This window comes from Cydia fagiglandana, chromosome 18 (assembly GCF_963556715.1).
Source record: "Cydia fagiglandana chromosome 18, ilCydFagi1.1, whole genome shotgun sequence".
In the NCBI taxonomy this organism is placed as follows: domain Eukaryota; kingdom Metazoa; phylum Arthropoda; class Insecta; order Lepidoptera; family Tortricidae; genus Cydia; species Cydia fagiglandana.
This window is the reverse complement of record NC_085949.1, coordinates 6,596,448-6,616,920: the sequence shown is the minus strand read 5'-3', so window position 1 is coordinate 6,616,920 and position 20,473 is coordinate 6,596,448. Positions and strand designations below refer to the sequence as shown.

Sequence of the window (20,473 nt, the reverse complement as noted above, 5' to 3'; positions counted from 1 at the left end):
AAAGATTACTTAGTCCAGATTTCCATGGAAATTGGCCTGCCTTCCTGGGTTACTGTTTTCTAATAAAAATGCATATAAGAGATACATATTATGACAATTTGTATAGGTACTCCTAGTAATATTATTATTTAAAAAAAAATACGCAAATTAATTATGAGAGGACGATAGAAAGGGCAATACCAAGGGAATATAAGCATAACCGAGACAACCGTGTGTATAACAATAGGTACTAAGTACCTAGTTTATAAACTTTGTTACTTATTTCAATTACCTATCCATGTAAATTTGTAAACACCTGCACTTGAATGTACTATTAACATTGATACCTGCACTTGAATATACTAGTGGTTAAAACAATAAGCCATAAGGCATGTTCATGTGTAGGTAAATAGGTAAGTAGAACTATAATACTCGTAGTTTAGCATTTATAGCACTACGGCTGTACGGCTGGTTGCCGAACGGTTGCCCGATATACAAGAATAATCTCATGATAATGTCATGAAATAAACTCTTAATGAAGGCCCTTAATTTATGTACTTAATGCCATTGTAAACCAAACAAAGGAAGCGCGCGGACGACCTTCTCAATCAATTTATAATAAGTGTTGACTTGTTACGCGCCAAACAAACTCTCCGATCGAACTCAAAGTCTAACAGCAAACAATATCATCATAGTATTTGTACTGAAACAACAAATTTGTAGCTAGCTTTAAATGCAAGCTTAACAGGCCAGCACACACTCAACGTGTGTACAAAGACAATATGTAGGATACTACTAAGATCTTAAGCAACGCGATAAAATGAATCTCCGTTGCGACTGATACCTACGGCCCAAATCAAACAGTCACCGCCATTTTGTTTCCAGCTGCACCGAAGCAAACTCGACCTAAACAGACTAAACTTTAGATTTAAAGTGGAACAGCAGTAATCGCCAGTAGAAACATCGGAAATTAAGGGAGGACTAGACGCGACTCTGTTTGCCGTTGAACGTCCCAGGACGAAGTTACAAATATTTGACGTGTCAATTTTGTGAATGTTGACCGAGAATTGTGGTTAATATTCCTGACCCGGACAACCTGGCTGCCGGTAATTAAATGACTCAAATATTCTAACTGTTAATTTATTAAGTCGCGAGCTGGGACATATTAGCTATACAAATTAATGGCGGGCTTGAACATTGGAAGATACACCAATCCATTTGCGTAAGTAGCTCGCGCCTGCTGCTACGCGCGGTTCTCGACTGATACGATTTCCTATATCCACGTTCCAGTAACTGACTGATGCAGTCTGTACTATGTAATATTTGTTAACTACTTACGCTGAGTATGATGCCGCAATAATTGCGTTAAACTTCCTTAACCTTTTCGACGCAGTGTCAAACACAAAAGCTGTCACGCTGACGCCACGTCACCGAAGTGTCAAAACTGAAATTGAACTTTATGCATATACACGTAGGTCTGTGTTGCTCTGTGGTCCGTGACCGATTAATCGGTCTTTGGCGTTGAACCTACGGTGCGCATATATCGGTCATTGGCGTCCAAAAGGTTAATACAAATATAGATACACCACCTCCACCTATCTTCTAGAATTCTTGCAGATACTAATCTTACGGCGCGGTTTCTCCCTAGATACGAAAAAGCTTCTGTGGTCAAAACGGTTTAAGTAGTAAGAATGTAGTACCAACCTAGTTTAATTAATTACATAAGATTAAAGACTATGAGGCCTGATATAGAGACTATATATAGCACCTGATGGCATCTAGGTATGTGCCGATCCCAAAAAACCAAAATATGGCTTGAAGAAGATGAGAATGCAAAACAGGATTAACGTTTAGATGAAATAGGATATATTCGCTGTGCACGACTGGTGCTGCCCTCATTTTGGCGGAATTTCTACGTTAAATCTTATGGAGTAAAATTAGTTCAAGCGGCTGCCGCTAGTACTAATGTCGGATATTCCATAAGATTACTTACCTGTGTTTGTGACGATCAGCGCCACTGACTTCGCATTTTCCCAATATGTAGATGTGTACGATTTAACTATGCACTATACCTACCACACCTTATCAAAAGGACTCGCACTATTCAGACAACCATAACATTGTCCCAACTTGTTACCGCATATTGCTCCGCGCTATTTATTTTCAAGTGGCAACACCGTGAAAACAAAAAACACTACACTTCGGCAATTGTTTTCATTGACAACAATGCTGTGTTACAGTAAGTGGCGGCACTCACTTTCGCGACTCAGGCATCTGAGTAGGGGCCCTCAGTATTTTCATTGTATGCTTTTAATTTTGAGTGCGCGAACTAGCTCGCTCTCCGGGGAGGAATGTTTGCGAGGGTAATATTTGCTTCCGCTGTATAATTCAGCTGGCCGCCATATTTGCCAAAGAGCAATCATTTTAATATCGTCAGGCATCACATTAGGGTCGGATACGTTCTTCCGCCGGTGGATTACTTTTTGCAATTTTAATTATGGCTTTTCTTCGTTATCGTGGTGTTTTATTATGGAATGGAGACTTGGGTAAAAGGTTTTCTAATTGAATTCAATGCATTAGTTTAGTTGACTGTCTCTGGTGCCCATCATTAGTAAGCAGAGTTAGCTTAGGGTGGGTATTCACCTGTTCAATTTGTATTGCATCTCGCATTTTTTGCTTAATGAGAGAGTGAGACGCAATGACATTGGACAAAGAAATTGGACAGGTGGAACACCACCCTTAAGCATTTCGTCCTTAAGAAGACCAAGGCCCACTTTTTTTGCAACGGACTGTTGGTATAGTTACTTACGATACAAGTGCGAAAAAGAGGAAATTCGAAACGAGTGGTGTTAAATTAAAACACGACCGAAGGGAGTTGCGAATTACCTATTCGCACGTGTATCGTACAACGTTTTACAGTACATATGGCCCTTTAAACTTTTGACATCGCACGAAAAGTGCTATTTTACGCACTAGTGCGGAAAATAGGACCATATGTAGTGTAAAGTATATTAGATAGCTACGACTAATATCTACTAGTAGTGTACGAATACTAATATGGCAAAGAAATTATAGAATAACATACTTTAGCGCCTATTATGACTAGGTAAGTCCCATAACTGACTGAATTAGTTTCTTAAATATCGAGAAATGTGTAGGTACTTTTAGTACCAAACGCACCTCCACCCACTCTTCAGTCGGAATGCCGCATAGGTAAGTACTTGCAACAACACTCGGTAAAAACAACAGTTTATCCCGTTTTCACGCATGGGTTTATTTTTACCTCCTGCCTACAACGCCATCTGTCGACTGGGGCTAACACTAAAACTAAACGCACAGCGCCACCTAGTTATATATGTATGTACTCATTTAGTTTTAAAACTACATATATTTTTTGTATAAAAATGCATACGTTTCAACGTATTTTATGTTACGTTGTGTTTGGCGGGGAAATTAAAAGCAATAGACTGACCTTGACCAACTAACCATGACACATAATTTTCTTACTAATATAGTTCGTTTCTTTAGCATTAGAAAAAAGGTAATCTTACGTGTCTTTTTATTGAAAAACACTTGAAAAATAAGATACGGCAAATATGTAACAATTATGAATCTTATACGATTATTTACATTCTTTTGCTTTTATAGTAGGTAACTGATTTCTATAAAACATTTTTCAATTAAAAGACACGTCAAGATCGCGCATTCTTTTTCTGTTGCTAATAAAACTAACTAGGGTAATTCGCCAGTAACTGGCCACTCTAAACTAAAAATGAATTCTATTCACCTATGAACAGAATTCATTTTAGTATAAGTAGGTGGCTAGTTATTGAAGGCTGGCCAGTTATTGACACCTTGAAGTATGAATGAATGAATGAATTCTGTTTATAGATGAATAGAATTCATTTTTAGTTTAGGGTGGCCAATTATTGGCCGGTGACCAGTTACTGGCGAATTACCCTATATGAATTCACATCGCAAAACTAATTTTATTTTGTGTTTATCGCTATTTTCTCAACAGTTGACCAGTCAATCCAATGGCAGGCATATGTTTAATTATTGTTTATCCAATAGTACTAACAAGTATAATAACAGGCATTTTGGATTATTAAATATTTATTTAGTAAAAAATTTAGGTACAGTTATTGGTCCCTTCAAGCAAAATCATCCTACACCAAGAATAAATATTCTACGAGACATATTGAGTAGTATTTTAACTGAGGTATAAACATTACTTATTGTCAAACGTAGTATCAAATGCATATGTCGGCGGCCGATCGTAAGATCAGGCATATAGTGAAATTCCTAGGCATATCGTGAAACGTGCAAATCTTTGACTCATTCCCTGAGTCGGCGACGCGCGGCTCCTATTTCTGGGCAGTTTGCCCTTCGGGCATCTGAAGCAACCTAAGGAACCTATCCTGTCTATCTATTGGTTTAATGTGACTATCGTCAAAACATTACACAGGAACATTACGATCTGCCTGATCTTACGATCGGCCGCCGACACATACACGTGGTAAACTGAAATTAAAATTTAAATTAATCTTTATAGAGAAATTAGTTACTTAATTATTTAAATATTACAGTGTTAAAATAAAACATTGTCAATTCATCACATTATTGTCGTAATTGCAAATAATTATTGATTGTATTAGCAGAGATATATATAACTCCGTATAAGATAAATAAAGTCTAAGAAAAAAACGTGCCTCGGACGGCCAAGGAAAAGTCGTTCTCGAATAGATGGCGCCATTACCTTTTTACTATTCTCGGCTAGGTGGCGTTAACGACACCGTTTGGTATTTAACAATTTTAACACATATCAGTGAAAGAACATGGGTCAGTAGGAAACAATAAAAACTAAGAATCATTTATCCGTTAACATATTTTGATTATTTTATACATTTTCAATTTTATTTTAAGTTTTAATCGTGTGTCGATAGATGGCAGTAAATGTACCGTGACTACAAAATTGACAATGACAGGACCCCTCTATACTATCTATTCTTTTTGGTATTAGACATCTAAAGTTAGATGACTTCGTGCTTCAAATTTGACAGCTAATGTAGATGGCGCTGTACGGCCCCGTAAATTATGAGGTTTATCAAAAGTTGGCCTTTGAAAATTAAGTTACTAAAAACAGCGCCACAGAGTCCGTGCGTGTTGATCTGCCATCTCTTGACCTCAATCGAAAACTTCAACAATGGGGTTGGCAACTGTCAAAGGTTTGCATAGATGGCGCCATCATAGCTTGCCCCTTTTTCTATGAGATTTGGCTTAAAGGGCTGGCATCCAAGGTATTAAAAAAAAACCAAAAATGTCACACAATTCTAGGGATTGACAGGGCAAGCTATACAATACAATACAATACAAATACTCTTTATTGCACACCTCATTACAGAAAACAATACAAATAATACAGGAAGAGGAGGTCAGGGAGAAGCTATGATGGCGCCATATGCTAAAAACTTCCACCGGCCAACCCCATTAACACCTAAGCAGGTGCTGCCCCCTACTGTCCACGCACACTCTATTGCGCGTAGTAGTCTGCCATCTAGTGGCTTAAATCTAAACATAAAAACATGACAATGTGCTTCGCGCCAATGAATAGGAGGCTTCTGTGCTGCCCCCTACAGTTCGTTTACGCTCCCTATACAGCGCCATTTTCTTCAACTGTCAAACTAGACGATACTTTTTAGGGTTCCGTAGCCAAATGGCAAAAGACGGAACCCTTATGGATTCGTCATGTCTGTCTGTCTGTCCATCCGTCCGTATGGTTCCCCATACTTAGAACTGAAACTCAATTTTTTTTTTTCATCAAACCCATACGTGTGTATCTATGGATAGGTCTTCAAAAATTATAATGAGGTTTCTAATATAATTTTCTTCTAAACTGAATAGTTTGCGCGAGAGCCACTTTCAAAGTGGTTAAATGTGCCCCCCCCCCCTGTAATTTCTAAAATAAGAGTATGATAAAACTAAAAAAAATATATGATGTATATTACTATGCAAACTTCCACCGATAATTGGTTTGAACGAGATCTAGTAAGTAGTTTTTTTTAATACGTCATAAATCGTAAACCGCAATTGTATTATGTTACTTGCTGCTACGGAACCCTTCATGGGCGAGCCCGACTCGCCCTTGGCCGCTTTTTTCTTATACTTTACACATCTTAACTCAATCATTGTTAAATAGTAATGTTAAAAACACTATGACCGGCATTATTAATAAAATCAAATTAGGTACATTAATATCAACATTCGAGATATTAAAATTAAGATCAATACAGATCAAAATGTCAACTTAATTCAGATTGCCACTTAAAACTTAAAATCTGATAAATATAACCACAGCACACTCACTAGGTACTTATATTAGATTTCACTTAAAACAAAACTTACTATAAACTTGTATTTTAAATGCATAATTTGACTTAGCAGCGAATCCGTGCTAAAAATCCTCGAGTATGGTTAATTTTTAAGGTATCCCTGTTATTAAGAGTTGTTCATAATATAACATTTAGATATCTTAAAAAATTCTGACTGCACACATATGTAACTGACGAATCATATGTTTTTTTTTTCTATTAAAAGTCTTAGAAGTCATGATATGAATTGATATTATAAAATTATATAAATGTTACTTATACATATAAAGAAAAGGGTATGCTATATTTTTTAATCCTGTTTGCTTTATATAAATAAAAGAATATGCAAATTTAAACCGATAAAATATTCACAGAAGTTTACTTGTCTAAATTTTAAAAAAAAACCTAATCTCCACTCCGCTTATATTATAAGACTTAAAGTAAAACTAAAAATATTATACTTAATTTGTAAAAAAACGCGTTGTCATGTAAAAAAGAAATTTATGACGAATTTTGTACTCGTACATGTATGGCAAATATTAAATATGGCCGCACTAAAAATTTCTTGGTTATTTTGAAACTAAAAACTAAGTCATGATCATGATAATAAACTCATACATAATAGACCAATTTATACATAAGAGTCAGAACGGTTTAAGTCCACTTTAATTTACACGCGATTAAACTCCTTATATCGCAAACAATAAAGAGTAGAATGGCGTAAATCTTTAAGTGAACATAGTTTTGTCTGTTCTCAACTATAAGAATACTTAAACTACAGTGTGATTACGACGAATACTGTGATTAAAGCCTGACCAGGAATATATGATCACGCGCCGTGTTGCGGAATTTCACTGGAACTTTTTTTTCATACTTTACTGAACTATCACCCTATACATGAAAAAAAATAGCCGCAACCGAATACAGAACCTCCTCCTTCTATGAAATTGAAGTCGGTTAAAAATAAGAACGCCCTCTTGACAATGATCATATATTACTGGTCAGTTTTAACGTGATAATGACTTTGAATGTTCAAAAAAAAATTACAGCTGTAAAACAAAGATGATTTCTAAAAAATGGATGGCTTTAGTAAGATTTATTCTTACTCTAAGGCCCACTTGCACCATCCCACTAACCCAGTGTCAAATTGTACTGGTAAACATCACTCCAGGTTTAACCTTTTAACCCCGGGTTAGTGGGACGGTGCAAGGGACGCTAATAAGATAAGCCTGTGGTGATCTTCAGTCGTAAGTTGTAACACAAAAATATTCAGAACCAATGAAAAGGATACATAAATTCCATACACGGCGGGAAGAACTTGATAACTCCAGATATTCTACTGAAGAAATTTGAACTTAAAATAAACTTCCATAAGGTTCAAATTTCTTCAATTTTTTCTTGCCAGATATCAACTTCTGCCCGCCGTGTACGGCATTCTCCATGGAATTACAACCCGTTTTCATTGTTCTTGCATTAAACTTAGAAGACTGCTCCATGATTTCATTGATATTTACAGATCTATTCAACCACCAAGTCAAATTCTTCAATGTCCTCGCACATCGAGTTGAAACATGCTGCCCAGGCGTCCACCTCTGCTTTCTGGAATAAAAAGTCTTGTAAGAATTCTATGAGCCAAACGGCAAATGGTACAGTCAGTAAAACTATGAGTAGATACGTATTTGTATGCAGAAGTGCTAAGCTAATAGTTTTGATTATTATATTCATAAAGATTAGCTGGGTATTTATTTATGAATAATTATGAAACTTCGGAAGTAGGGATGTAACGATACCGATATAACTGGCAGGCCGATATATATCACAATCGCGGATTGAAATTCAGCCGATATCACAGTTTGAAAAGCACGCGAAACGAACGACGCTGCTAATAATTTCGTTTCGTTAAAATCTGCCTAAAGTGAACTATAATTACTGATTTGATTTACTTTTGCTTTGAGTGCTTGATGGTTACCTAAATAAATATTTTCTTTGATTTTTATTTGGCATTTTTCTTTATTTTATTTTACAGTTATTCACACTTCATAATATCGAGTGTCTATTATACATAAGTATGTTAGTATGTTTTATGCATATTAAGTATATAGTTCCTTATTTATTTGATTTATTAACTAACTACTATGCCGGGGGGGAGGAGGGAGTAGGTACGCTCAGGTATGCGACGCTGGGCTATTGGCCAACACCTCAAGTCCATCATACACGTCCCCGTCGTCCCTGTATCTGCCGCCGCGGATCAGGGCCGAACCCACCCAGGGTCTCATTGGTGGGTGGGTCGTCCCTCCTGGGCAATGCTAGTGGTCGGATCGGGCGTCGCTATATTTACCAACTTACCCCGGACCACTAGTAGCGAAGTATGAGGGCCCCGCCTGGTGTGGGCCACGCCAAATGTTGTGGCATTCCAACCCGCCAGGTGTTCCTGTCCTTACCCTAGAATTCCATCTTTCAATCCCATGATCCAAAATGTCACTTCCTTTCTTTATTCCCGTCTCAACTTTCCTTCTTCTAGGGTTTGCAGTCCGGAGCCTGAATGTGCGGAATAACCCTTCCGCACATTTGGGACCCGGAATGCAAACCCTAGACTTCCCTTTCACTCCACAACTCCTACTCCACTCCAAGAGGAGACAACCTCTTTAATAAACCCCAATCTAAGGTGGACCAATCGTGCCGAGAGATGCGTGGCTGAGGGGGAGCTCAGTCGCTAACGATGACCCTCGATACCGGGCAACCTCGAGGTGTATTTTGCCTTGTTCCAGCAAGCGGGGCTCTGCTGGCAACTGACCACATTTTTCCCTAGCTTCTCGTGGGATTTGTATGGAAGAAGCAAATAAAAAAACTGAAGGTACCCTGGAAGACCTATGCCAGGAACTAATGCCCCTGATGGTAGGTGCGGAAGATTCTGCCCAAACATCGGAGCAAGCCATGGAGGGAGTGGAGAGCGCCGACACGGTTGAAAGGAGCGATACTCATTGCCCAAACAACCCAACGGAGGCTCCCAACCCTGACACGCGCAAGTCCGTCAAGAAATTGACGGGCTCTGTGAAGGGCCGCTACAAAGCTCTTAGAGGACTAGGAGTGGCGCACTAGGAAGCGCTACAACTGTCCGCAAAGAGCTTTGCGGAACTTAAAAAGATGGGGTACAAGTTCGGGTCCTCACACTCCAAACCCGAGCCGAAATCGGCCAAACGGCCGCGCTCGGAGGAGAAATCGCCACAGGGTAACGCTAGCAAGTTCCCAAAGGTGAGTGAGAGCCCTACAACCCAACCCCAACCTCCACAACCCTATAACGAGGTCCTTAGCCAAGTCCGGGTCGGAATCAAGGACTCCAAGCCGATGAATGTCGCGCAATTGGGGTCCCTATGCAATACCATCCTGCAAAAGATTGCGACCCTGGAAATGGACAAGGGACCAAAGTTTAAGGGTTACGCTTACAAGCCAGGCTGGTTACTCATTACATGCAGTGACCAAAGATCTAAAGCCTGGCTTGAGGAAATAACACCAACCCTAAAACCATGGCCGGAAGCCAACCTCGGGGTCATCCCTGAAAATGAGCTTCCTAAGCCTAATATAGGGATGGTGTTCATTCCTGAGATAGACGACTCCAAGGTCAAGCAGTCGCTATCTCTACTCTATGCGCAGAACCAGGGGCTGCACACAGAGTTATGGAAGATTCTCCACACCAAAGTCGAAAAGGGCGGGGTTATGGTAACCCTGTCTCTAGACGACGTGTCGGTGGAGAACCTTCAAAAAAAGGGCCTAAAGGCAAACCTAGGTTTCCGGGAGGTCCAGTTTCGGCTAAAGGGCCAACCTAAGACCCAACAGCCAGAAACGCAACCCACCCAAAACCCTACACCGCAGCCTGCAATCCCTGTCCCACCCACCACCCTAACCCAAACACCCGCCCCAAAGGTGCCTTCCGGCCCAAAGCGGGCGGCTCCTTCCACCTCCAATCCTACTCCAGGATCCTCGGGGATGCAGCGGTTTCTCGCCAACAGGGGAGGCCACAGGGGCAAAAACCGTCCAAGGGGTAGAGGGAACGGAGGAGGCCACCAAGGGCACAACAGTGCCCACCGCCGTGGCAAATAACGACGCAACCAGGGGTAGGGGGGGATGTTCCTACAGGCCAATCTACACTACGCCATAGCGGCCACTGCGGTCGTAGAGAAACTCTTCGGCGAAAATGGCCTGGACATCGCCCTCATACAAGAACCATGGATAAACAACAAATCCATGGTAACAGGACTCAACAGAGCAGGAAAGGTACTAATCGACGAAAAAGGTGCTAAACCGAGAGCCTGCATCGTATTTAACAAAAACATTAACTTCTTGCCTGTTGCAGAACTATGCAGTGAAGACACCGTAGCTGCCTATGTCAATCTCAAAGGGAGAGGAGCACTGAAGGTAATAGTTTGCTCCGCCTACCTGCCCGGAGAGAAGCAAGACCCTACAGAAGAACTGACTAAAGTGCTAGAGTACGCTCAGGCACAAAAGGCGGAACTTATTGTGGGGTGTGATGCCAACGCCCACCACACCATCTGGGGGAGCACTGGAATCAACAAAAGGGGTGAGTTACTATCCCAATTTATCTTTACCAATTGTCTGCACTTATTGAATAAGGGCAACACGCCCACCTTCGTAACTAGAGCTAGGCAAGAAGTATTAGATATAACCTTTGCTACTGAAAAGGCGGCAAGCTGCCTAGTCGACTGGCGAGTCAGTAGCGAAAACTCAATGTCGGACCACAGACATATTTTGTTCAGTGTTAAAGACTCTCTAGCTAGGGAATCACTAATGCGTAGAAATCCAAAAGAAACGTCATGGGAAGCCTATAAGACTGACCTCGAAAACCGTCTAAAGGATTTACCAAAATATGTTAAAACACCAGACTCTCTCAACCTAACAGTCGACTTATTATCCGAAGGCATACTTAAGGCCTACGAACAAAATTGTCCTTTGAAGGAGTCAAAAACTACTAACTCAACGACGTGGTGGAACAAAAGGCTAGAAAACCTCCGCAGGTCCACACGTCGCATATTCAATCACTCTACCACACCGAATGAGTGGGAAAGGTATGGTAGAGCACTGACTGAATATAATAAACAAATCAGGAAGGCAAAAAGGAAGTCCTGGAGAAGGTTTTGTGAAGAGATTGCCCAAACTCACAAAGGAGCACGAATTCACAAAATACTCTCCAAGACACCAACCAACTACCTCGGTCTTCTTAAAAGACCAGATGGCACTTTTACGAACACAGAAGAGGAAACTCTAGACCTGCTCAGAGGCACCCACTTCCCCGGTTCGTACACAACCAGTAACACACAGTTATGCGCCCAAAGGAATAATCAAATCCACAGGGCACGCAATATAGACTGGAATTTGGCAACTAACATCTTTAGACCAAACAAAATTAAATGGGCTTTGGGAAAATTTAAACCATTTAAATCGGCGGGAGAAGACGGAGTGTTTCCAGCGCTTTTACAGCAAGGACAGGACCTCCTCCTCCCGCATCTGGTCAGAATATTCCGAGCAAGTTTTGCGTGGGGAATTATACCAGATCAATGGACTAGGGTCAAGGTACGATTTATACCAAAAGCAGGGAAAAAGGACTATTCACAGCCTAAATCCTTCAGACCCATTAGTCTAACATCGTTCTTACTCAAAACGATGGAAAGAATCATTGATCAGCACATTAGAGCGAAATACCTGGTGGAGAGACCACTAAGCGTAAACCAACATGCTTACCAAAAGGGAAAATCTACGGAGACTGCCCTACTCGACCTGGTTGACAAGGTGCAAAAAACCCTAGAGGAAAAGCAAACCGCTCTATGTGCGTTCCTTGATGTTGAAGGTGCTTTCGACAACACGCCCACAGAGACCATACTCAATGGTATGACATCAAAGGGAGTAGACGAAATCACCACCAGATGGGTACATAGCATGCTCTCGAACAGAGTAGCCACTTTGACCATGAATAATATAGAGCATGCATTTTATACCACTAGAGGGTGCCCACAAGGAGGCGTTCTATCCCCACTATTATGGACCCTAGCAGTGGACCAACTTCTTGCAATCATGTCAGGCCAAGACTTTGACACACAAGGATATGCCGACGACCTTGTAGTTATCGTCAAAGGCCCTTGCCTCAGCACCATATCCAACCTAATGCAAGAAGCTCTAAACACAATATTCAAATGGTGTAAAGAAAATGACTTGTCCATTAATCCGAGCAAGACTGTAATAGTACCATTCACAAGGAAACGGAAGCTCGATAAACTAATAAAACCAAGACTTAATGGACAAATAATACCGTTCTCGGATGAGGTCAAGTATCTAGGGGTCACTTTTGACCAAAAGTTAACTTGGAACCCTCACCTGAGAAACACTATGCAAAAAGCAAAAATGGCCATGTGGTCATGCTGTCGAATGGCAGGAGCAAGATGGGGCTTAAGACCCAAAATTGCTATGTGGTTATACACAGCGGTAGTGAGGCCAATTGTCACCTACGCCTCCGCAGTCTGGTGTAACAAAACCAACCAAAAGACAGCAATAGACACTCTAAACAGCCTGCAACGCACGGCTTGTTTAACAGCAACAGGCGCCTTCTCCTCGACACCGGGAGCGGCCCTAGATGCACTGCTAGACATCATACCACTCCACCTGCAGGTGCAAAAGGAGGCCAAGCAGTGCGTCTACAGAATATGCACGCTAAACAGGCCAAAATGGCGCTCTCAGGCATTAGCCAATCTAAAGGCCTGGGTTTTTGCAAATAGAACCCTTAGCATGCCCACTGATGACACGCACACCGAATGTCATCTCACCAAACTGTACACAGTAGAAATACCTCCTAGAGACAAATGGATCAACAACCAAATGTACGTCGAAGAGGGAAGCCACGTTTGGTATACAGATGGTTCCAAAAAAGGCAATGATGTAGGATGTGGGATCTATGGTGAGAGACCTAAGCTCAGAGCTAGCGTCAGCATGGGCACACAGGCCTCAATCTTCCAGGCAGAAGTCTTCGCCATCAACAAATGTGCGGAGATCAACCTGGATAGAAACCTAAGACACCAGCATATCTACATCAACTCAGACAGCCAGGCTGCTCTGCTGGCACTAGAATCCCTTGAGTCAAACTCAAAACTAGTCCAGAACTGTAAAACAAACCTAAATGCACTGGCTAACTCCAACAAGGTCACACTTAGATGGGTACCAGGGCACTCCGACATTAACGGAAACGAAGAAGCGGACGAACTTGCTAGAAAGGGCGCAGACACACCCCTGGTCGGCCCAGAACCGTTCTGTGGAATCACAAAACGGGATGCATATTCTCTGCTCAGCAAGTTAGAAAAAACGAGAGCAACCGAGTGGTGGAAGTTCGTTAAAGGACAAGAACACTCGAAAGCTCTAATCAAAGGGTTCAACAGCAGAACTGCTAAAGAGCTTTTAGGACTCAAAAGGCACAAAACCTGCGCGGTGACCAGAATACTGACTGGACACTGTAAGTTGAATAAACATATGTTTCAAATTGGGAAGAAACAAGATGCGACATGCAGGTTCTGTCAGGAGTCAGAGGAGACTGCAATGCACATTGCTCTGCTCTTGTGGACCACTAATGTCAAAAAGAAGTACCTACCTAGGGCGACACGTAGTGCAACCCTATGAGGTACAGAACATTACGGCCCAAAGAATCTGGAACTTTCTGGATGCAACGGGCATTAGTAATGAACTTTAAAGGGCCGTCACAATAGATCAATGCTGGTCGATGCGACACTCAAAGGCCCACAACACCACAATAATAATAATAATAAGCCCGCAGGGCAGCTTGTGGCGAGCTGTTGGGGAGTAACGACCCCACGGACCCGAGTGCTCCCGAGAGTCGGTCAGGGTCTCCATCTCCGGCGTGTCTTCGTCGGTCGGAGTGGACCCCAAGGGGACCCGCAGGACTCTCAGCTCTGGTTTGCCTTAATTGGCCGTCCAGAGAGGAGTCGTTAGAGCTATATGCTCCAGGGGTGGAAGTGAAAGATGCATAAGATGCGAGTTGGCACAGTGGCTGGTAACAGCCACTGGGTAGAAAGCGGCGCACACCTCTCGACACCCCTGAGCCGCTCACACCGATGTTGCTCCTGGTCGTCTTCGCGACGGCAGTTTCAGGGGCCCATCTAGTCAGCGGCAAGTCACCACCTGCCGCGATAACATGTTTTAGCATTGTTATGGCAGGTGTCCGGACTTCTCTACAATAGCCCAGTCTCATTGTCCATCCAAACTTCAATCCATAGACCGGTATACTATTCACTTTTTCTACAATAGTCCCAATGCCTGCTGCGACCGGTTCATGGGTGTTTATTGTTGCGCCTGTGAACGGGTTCCAGCAGGCGTTCTACATGACATTAAAGCTCTCCAAGGGGCCTCTACGTGTTGGATCTATATCCCCACGCAAGCCTATCAAAAGACCGGGATTTGTAGGCCCGTGAATTCCAAAATGGAGAAACAAATAATAATAATAACTACTATGCCATTGATATCGGTATCTGTATCGGTATCGCCGATTATTTACTTCAAAAATCGGTATCGGTATCGTAGCGGCAAAATCATGTATCGTTACATCCCTATTCGGAAGCAATGTGAATGATACAATCTGCCCGTAAAATAGTCTGTTGTCAAAGTTTATTATATTTGTACAATATTTGAATTTCAAAGTCCACCAATAGGAGTGTTGCTGTTTGTACAAATAAAAACCACAACTCTCCAAAACGTTTATGTCAATAATTTGTCAATCCAGATGTTTCTGCAGAAACATTTTGCTAACATAACATAATAAATAACTCTAAACATACCTCTTTCTTTGACAGCACCTGTTTCTTAGTTTTCTTCTTCTTAGTGGCTTTCTTGGCCTTAACCTGCGGTAGATGGAAGCTCAAGTCTTCAAGGTTGTCGACTTCTTCATCACTGGATTGGTTGCGAGCTTCGTCTTCAGACGCGCTGTCGGATGAGTTTTGGAAAGTCACCTTTTTGGCCTTGCCATAGCTTTTGCGGGTTGGCTGGAAATTAGAGAAAGATGAGGTTAGATTGGACAAAGGTTTATAAGGTAGGTGTTATAAATAATATAAGGATAATTTTAGACAAATAGATCTATACCACAGTAAGCTGAATAAGGCTTGTTATGTGCATAATACATAGGTATATACAAATACTTATAATACGTATATGCATAAAAAACATCCATAACTCAGGAACAAATATTTGTGATAAATGCCCTTAGCAGGATTCGAACCCGGGACCTCCTGCTTCGTAGGCAAGGTCACTACCAACCGACTAGGCTAGCAGGCTGAGATTTAGGCATAAGAGTCTATTGCAGCATTTCCCAAACTACGGGTCGCGACCCATTGGTGGGTCACGAGCGAATATTGAGGGGGCCCTGAAACTACTAGGGAATCTGAGCTTTACCAATAATATTTTATACCCCCTTTAAGACCGCCAAGAGGTGGGTCCCGAATTTGGCAGTATTTGTTAGGTGGGTCGGAGCCCAGTCAACTTTGGGAACCACTGATCTATCGAATTAAAGAAGCTTAAAGAAACACTTGAATCAAATGAGAAACCTTTCTGGCCCTAATAATGAGGGAAAACAGGAAAACATCATCATCACATTCAATAAACAGACTCACTTTTCTCATACTAGATGCATCATGGGCCTCTGAGGAAACAGCGTCAACCTTTAACTATTTTAACTTTATTATAAAAAAGACAAAGATTATCTGTACCTTCAAATGATGAACCAACTCAATATCTTCAAATAAATGCACTGATTGGCTGTCATCTTCCAAGCCATCAGCCATCTCAACATTTGTAACCTCAGCATCTCCCTGCTTATGCAGCAACACAGGTGCATCAGCGGCAGACTTCATCTGATCATAGATCTTCTCCACTGCCTCCGAGCTTGGAGCAAGCTTAGCTTTCATTGCAGCGGGTAATTCAGCCCTCATAGGTCCCGTTTGCTTATTTATTTCTTTGAGCACAGCTCCTGATCGTGACCTGAGGCTTCGTAATCTGTTATTATTCACTTTTACTGGTGAAACATTCTCCTGATTTTCACTGTCATCAAAACCGAATAGTGTATTCTCATTGTCTTTACGAGGTAGTTTTGCTGGAGTGGGATTATTATCATCATTATTTTTACGTTTCTGTGGTTTGTTGTGGTCACTAATTTCATTATCTGCACTGTTGTTGGAAGCCCCAGATGTTTCTTTACTTGGTGTGGCTACGTTTCTTGTTACATTAGACATATCAAATAATGAATTAGCTTTTGTAGGTGTGGCTGAGGCTCCCCTCTTCTTTCTATTAGATTTCTTTTCACAAACTTCTTTGATAAATGAAATTATGCTTGTTTGCTTTAACTTGGGTGCTGCATCTTCTAATTCTGGTAAAGGATCATTAGATTCTGTAACCATGTTAGTATAAACATGTTTCTTCTTGCTATCATCAAAATGGTTGACAAATGAGCACTCTAAAGCGGGAGTCATGTCTGGTTTCACATATGTGTTTGCCTGCCATTTAATGGGTAGATTTTCAAATTCAGCACGCCACGGTGTTGCAGATGGGTTCTTTGATGTATTCATACTACTATTTGCGACAGGTTGCTCATCAAAGAAGCTTAAATCATTACGCAAATTTAGAGGATCATCAGGCCTGTACTCTGGGTTTGTATTGGACGGACAACTTTCTGGCTCTGTTTCAATTCTGTGAGGCGAAATCACTGGAGAGTAGTTAATTTCATGATCCATGGAAGCATCAAAATCGGCAGCAATGTCTTCAACCCTATATGAAACATGTTTAGTGGACACATTACTTCTTACAGAAGTATTTTGAGCTGGATCAGGGTGTATCTCAGCAACTGTGCTGATGAGTATTGAACTGTGTTGATTATTACCTGGTTGCATAGTATTTGAGGTTTTTGCGATTGTTTTACTCTCCGGATTTTGTTTAGAAACTACATTTTTCAAGTCTGCTAAACCTCTTGCCATGTTTGTCTCATAATCAGGGTGTATCTCAGCAACTGTTGAAGATGGGTTAGGTACAGAGACTGCTGTTTTGTTACTTGCTTGTTGCATAACATTATTACCTGTTTGCACTGTATTTGAGGCTTTTGTGGCTGTTTCACTCTCCGGATTTTGTTTGGTAACTACATTTTTCAAGTCTACCAAACCACTTGCCATGTTTTTCTCATAATCAGGGTGTATCTCTGCAACTGTGCTGATGACTGTTGAAGAGGGATTAGGTGCAGAGACTGCTGCTTTGTTACTTGCTTGTTGCACAACATTACCTGGTTGCACAGTATTTGAGGTTTTTGGTGCGGTTTGACTGTCTGGTTTTTGTTTGGTGACTACATTTTTCAAGTCTGCCAAAGCTTTTGCGATGTTTTTCTCATAATTGTTCTTATAGACCCTTGTTTTTGGTTTGGTTGGTTTTCTAGTAGTAACTTTCTTCTTTTTCTTCTTTTGAGGTGCAGGCTCTTCAGTTGGATCAAATATGAATTCATAAATATCTTGCTCACCATTTTTCGATTTTTTCTCTTCTAGAATTCTAAATGAAGAATTTGCTTTTAAAATTTTCTTGCCTCCAGTGTTTGTTGATTTCTTTTCAGGACTCTTTAATTTAGGACTTAGGGTGTCCTCTTTATATTCTACAGGTTTTCTTAACCGTCTTACCCTGTCTTGTTTTTGATTTAAGTTTGTATCTGTGTTGTTGTTCACAACTTCGCTTAATTTCTTTTGTACAAGTTTTTTCTGAGTGACCTTAGTTTTAAATGGTGTAACTTTGTTGGGTTTTAGAGGACTTTTTTGAGGTGTAACTTTCTGTGAGTTAGCTTTTTCTGATGAAGTATTTTGTGGTGCCGCTTTCTGCAATGTACCTTTCCTTGGTGAAACTCTTTGAGGTGTTATTTGCAATGGTTCATTTTCAATTTTTTGTTGTTGGGCCTGTTTTTGTTTGCCAACATTTTTAACATCTTTAGGCTTCTCATGTCCTTTAGACACCAATGGTGTGCTAGTATGACAATGAGTTGGAACAAATTTGTTAGGACTTGAGTTTTCATCAAATTTAGAAGGTAGCCTGCTGACTCTCTTCGGTCTATTTGCAAGCAGACTGTTATCTAGTACTGTAGTTGGCGTTTTGAAAGGCGATTCTACATTCACAGTGTTTTTAACAGGGGTTTTTTTAAGTGACTTGGTAGGAGAAACTGCATTTTCTTTACTGTTAGAGAGGCTGTTTAACACTTCGTTTTCAACATATCTAGGCGGCAGACGCCTGTTTCGACGTGGTCTATTTTCGTCAACAGTGACCGGAACTGCTGCAATAGGTTTTTGTATTGGTTTGTTCGACTTCTTGATAACCTTTTTGACGTGCTCTGGACTAGTATTTTCATCTGAGGCCGAGTTCGTTTTATCCGCTAGGGGTTTCCGTGCCGGTTTTGTGGCTTGCCTTGTGTTTTTCGTCTTATTTTTGAGCAGGTTCTCTACATTTTCTTTGGACGCTTTTGGCGCTCTGACTGTGCGAGTCCTAGCAGGCATTATGCCGGAATTAACACATTTCACTGGTAAAAAGATAGCTTTAAACTGTCGTGATCTATGATTTTTTCACTGCTGACTAAAATTATACTCTTTTAATTGAGCAATAAGTGGTGTCGATGATTTAAAACGTAATTGTAAACAATTATCTCACGATTTTCGCTCGTTTTTCCAACTTTTGACAGATCGGAACATTACCATAGAGTATACATACTCTTTCAAATCCGTATAAAGTTGCCAGTGTCTGTCGGCCGTAGATACAAAAGCCGTAACACACCACCGTACCGCACCAAGGCCGTGGCCTGTCGTGTGAGCGAGAAAGAAATATATCTTTCTCGCTCTCACTTATGGGTGCGCAGCACCAAGGTCGCGGTGCAGTGCGATAGTGTGATATGGCTATTGAAGTATGTAGTTTAAAACTATTAAAACAATACATATTGTTCTCATAAGAATATCACATTAAACAACTGTACCGCTATTCGGAACCTAATAATAATATTGAGAATGGCAACCCTGTTGTCGGTCGTATTGTCCTTTTCTAGCATATACGTCCCTCTCTCTCCCACACTCCCACCACACAGCAGTTTGCTTTTTGGCGGTTGTCGCAAAAACAAATTTCCAACTCATTGGCTTGCTGTTTTTCCATCTGGAAGGTCGTGAAGCTAAACTGCTGGTGAGTTTTTGAATTGTACCCCAGTTTAGCTGACTATATTGAAAAACAGTTTCTAACGGCTTTTGCCGTTCGAAATAAATAATTAAATTTAGTGTCCGTTAAACTATCTAGCAAATAAAAACGATCCGGAATAGTAATGTGTAAGTTTTCAAAGGCTGCCTGCGCGCACCGTGGCTATGCTAATGAAAATACTAAAACACATAATGGTAGAAAACACATCGAGCTGGTAAAGCGTGCACTTGTCACCATTAGAATTTAATTAATATTATACCTACATTAAGTCTCTTCAGAGTCTTATTACTTAATTACTTTAAATCTTTGTGTGTCTATAATAACTGTTGAAATTAGGTATAACACTTAAATGGTGATGTGTGGAGGCATACCCTTCAGTTTTCAAGTGATTTGTGTTTTCGAATACGAAAGGATCGGATAGTTAATACGTGTTACGTAGAACCTACGTATTAAGGTAGAAGCTTATAGACGTGTAGGGTTTATCTGTCCAAGTATCTATCAGCAACTTGTCGGTTTATCCCGTTCCGGGTTAAATATAATATTGCATTTTTGGTAATAAACTTGCTGATAAATAACGTGTACCCGCTTAGGAGTCGACGAAGCCCCGCTTCGCGGGGCTTCTATTTCCGCTCTGAGGGACACAAGGTAACGAACAAACCTACATCGCAAGAATTGCATTTATTTTTGTGGAAAGTGAGTACTTCGGCAGTACGTAAACTTAAGTCTGACTAGATAAAGAGATATATTAGCATGGCTCTGCGCAAGAATGACATGGAAATCCTTAAGTATCTCACTCCTTATCAATTTACATCTCTCCAACTAGATCTTAGATTTTGAAAAAAAAAAAAAAAAAAAAATGGTTAAAA

General features: G+C 40.9%; 1 protein-coding gene across 1 annotated transcript; it reads right to left on the bottom strand.

Annotated features, from left to right (window-relative positions):
* Positions 1 to 4,344: 4,344 nt before the first annotated feature.
* Positions 4,345 to 19,100, bottom strand: LOC134673452 (nucleolar protein dao-5-like). Its single transcript, XM_063531442.1, has 3 exons — positions 16,121 to 19,100; positions 15,197 to 15,400; positions 4,345 to 7,949 (listed from the first exon to the last, which is right to left on the bottom strand). The coding sequence occupies exons 1-3, from the start codon at positions 18,923 to 18,925 to the stop codon at positions 7,869 to 7,871; spliced, it is 3,090 nt and encodes a 1,029-aa protein (XP_063387512.1). The 5' UTR covers positions 18,926 to 19,100; the 3' UTR covers positions 4,345 to 7,868.
* Positions 19,101 to 20,473: the final 1,373 nt, after the last annotated feature.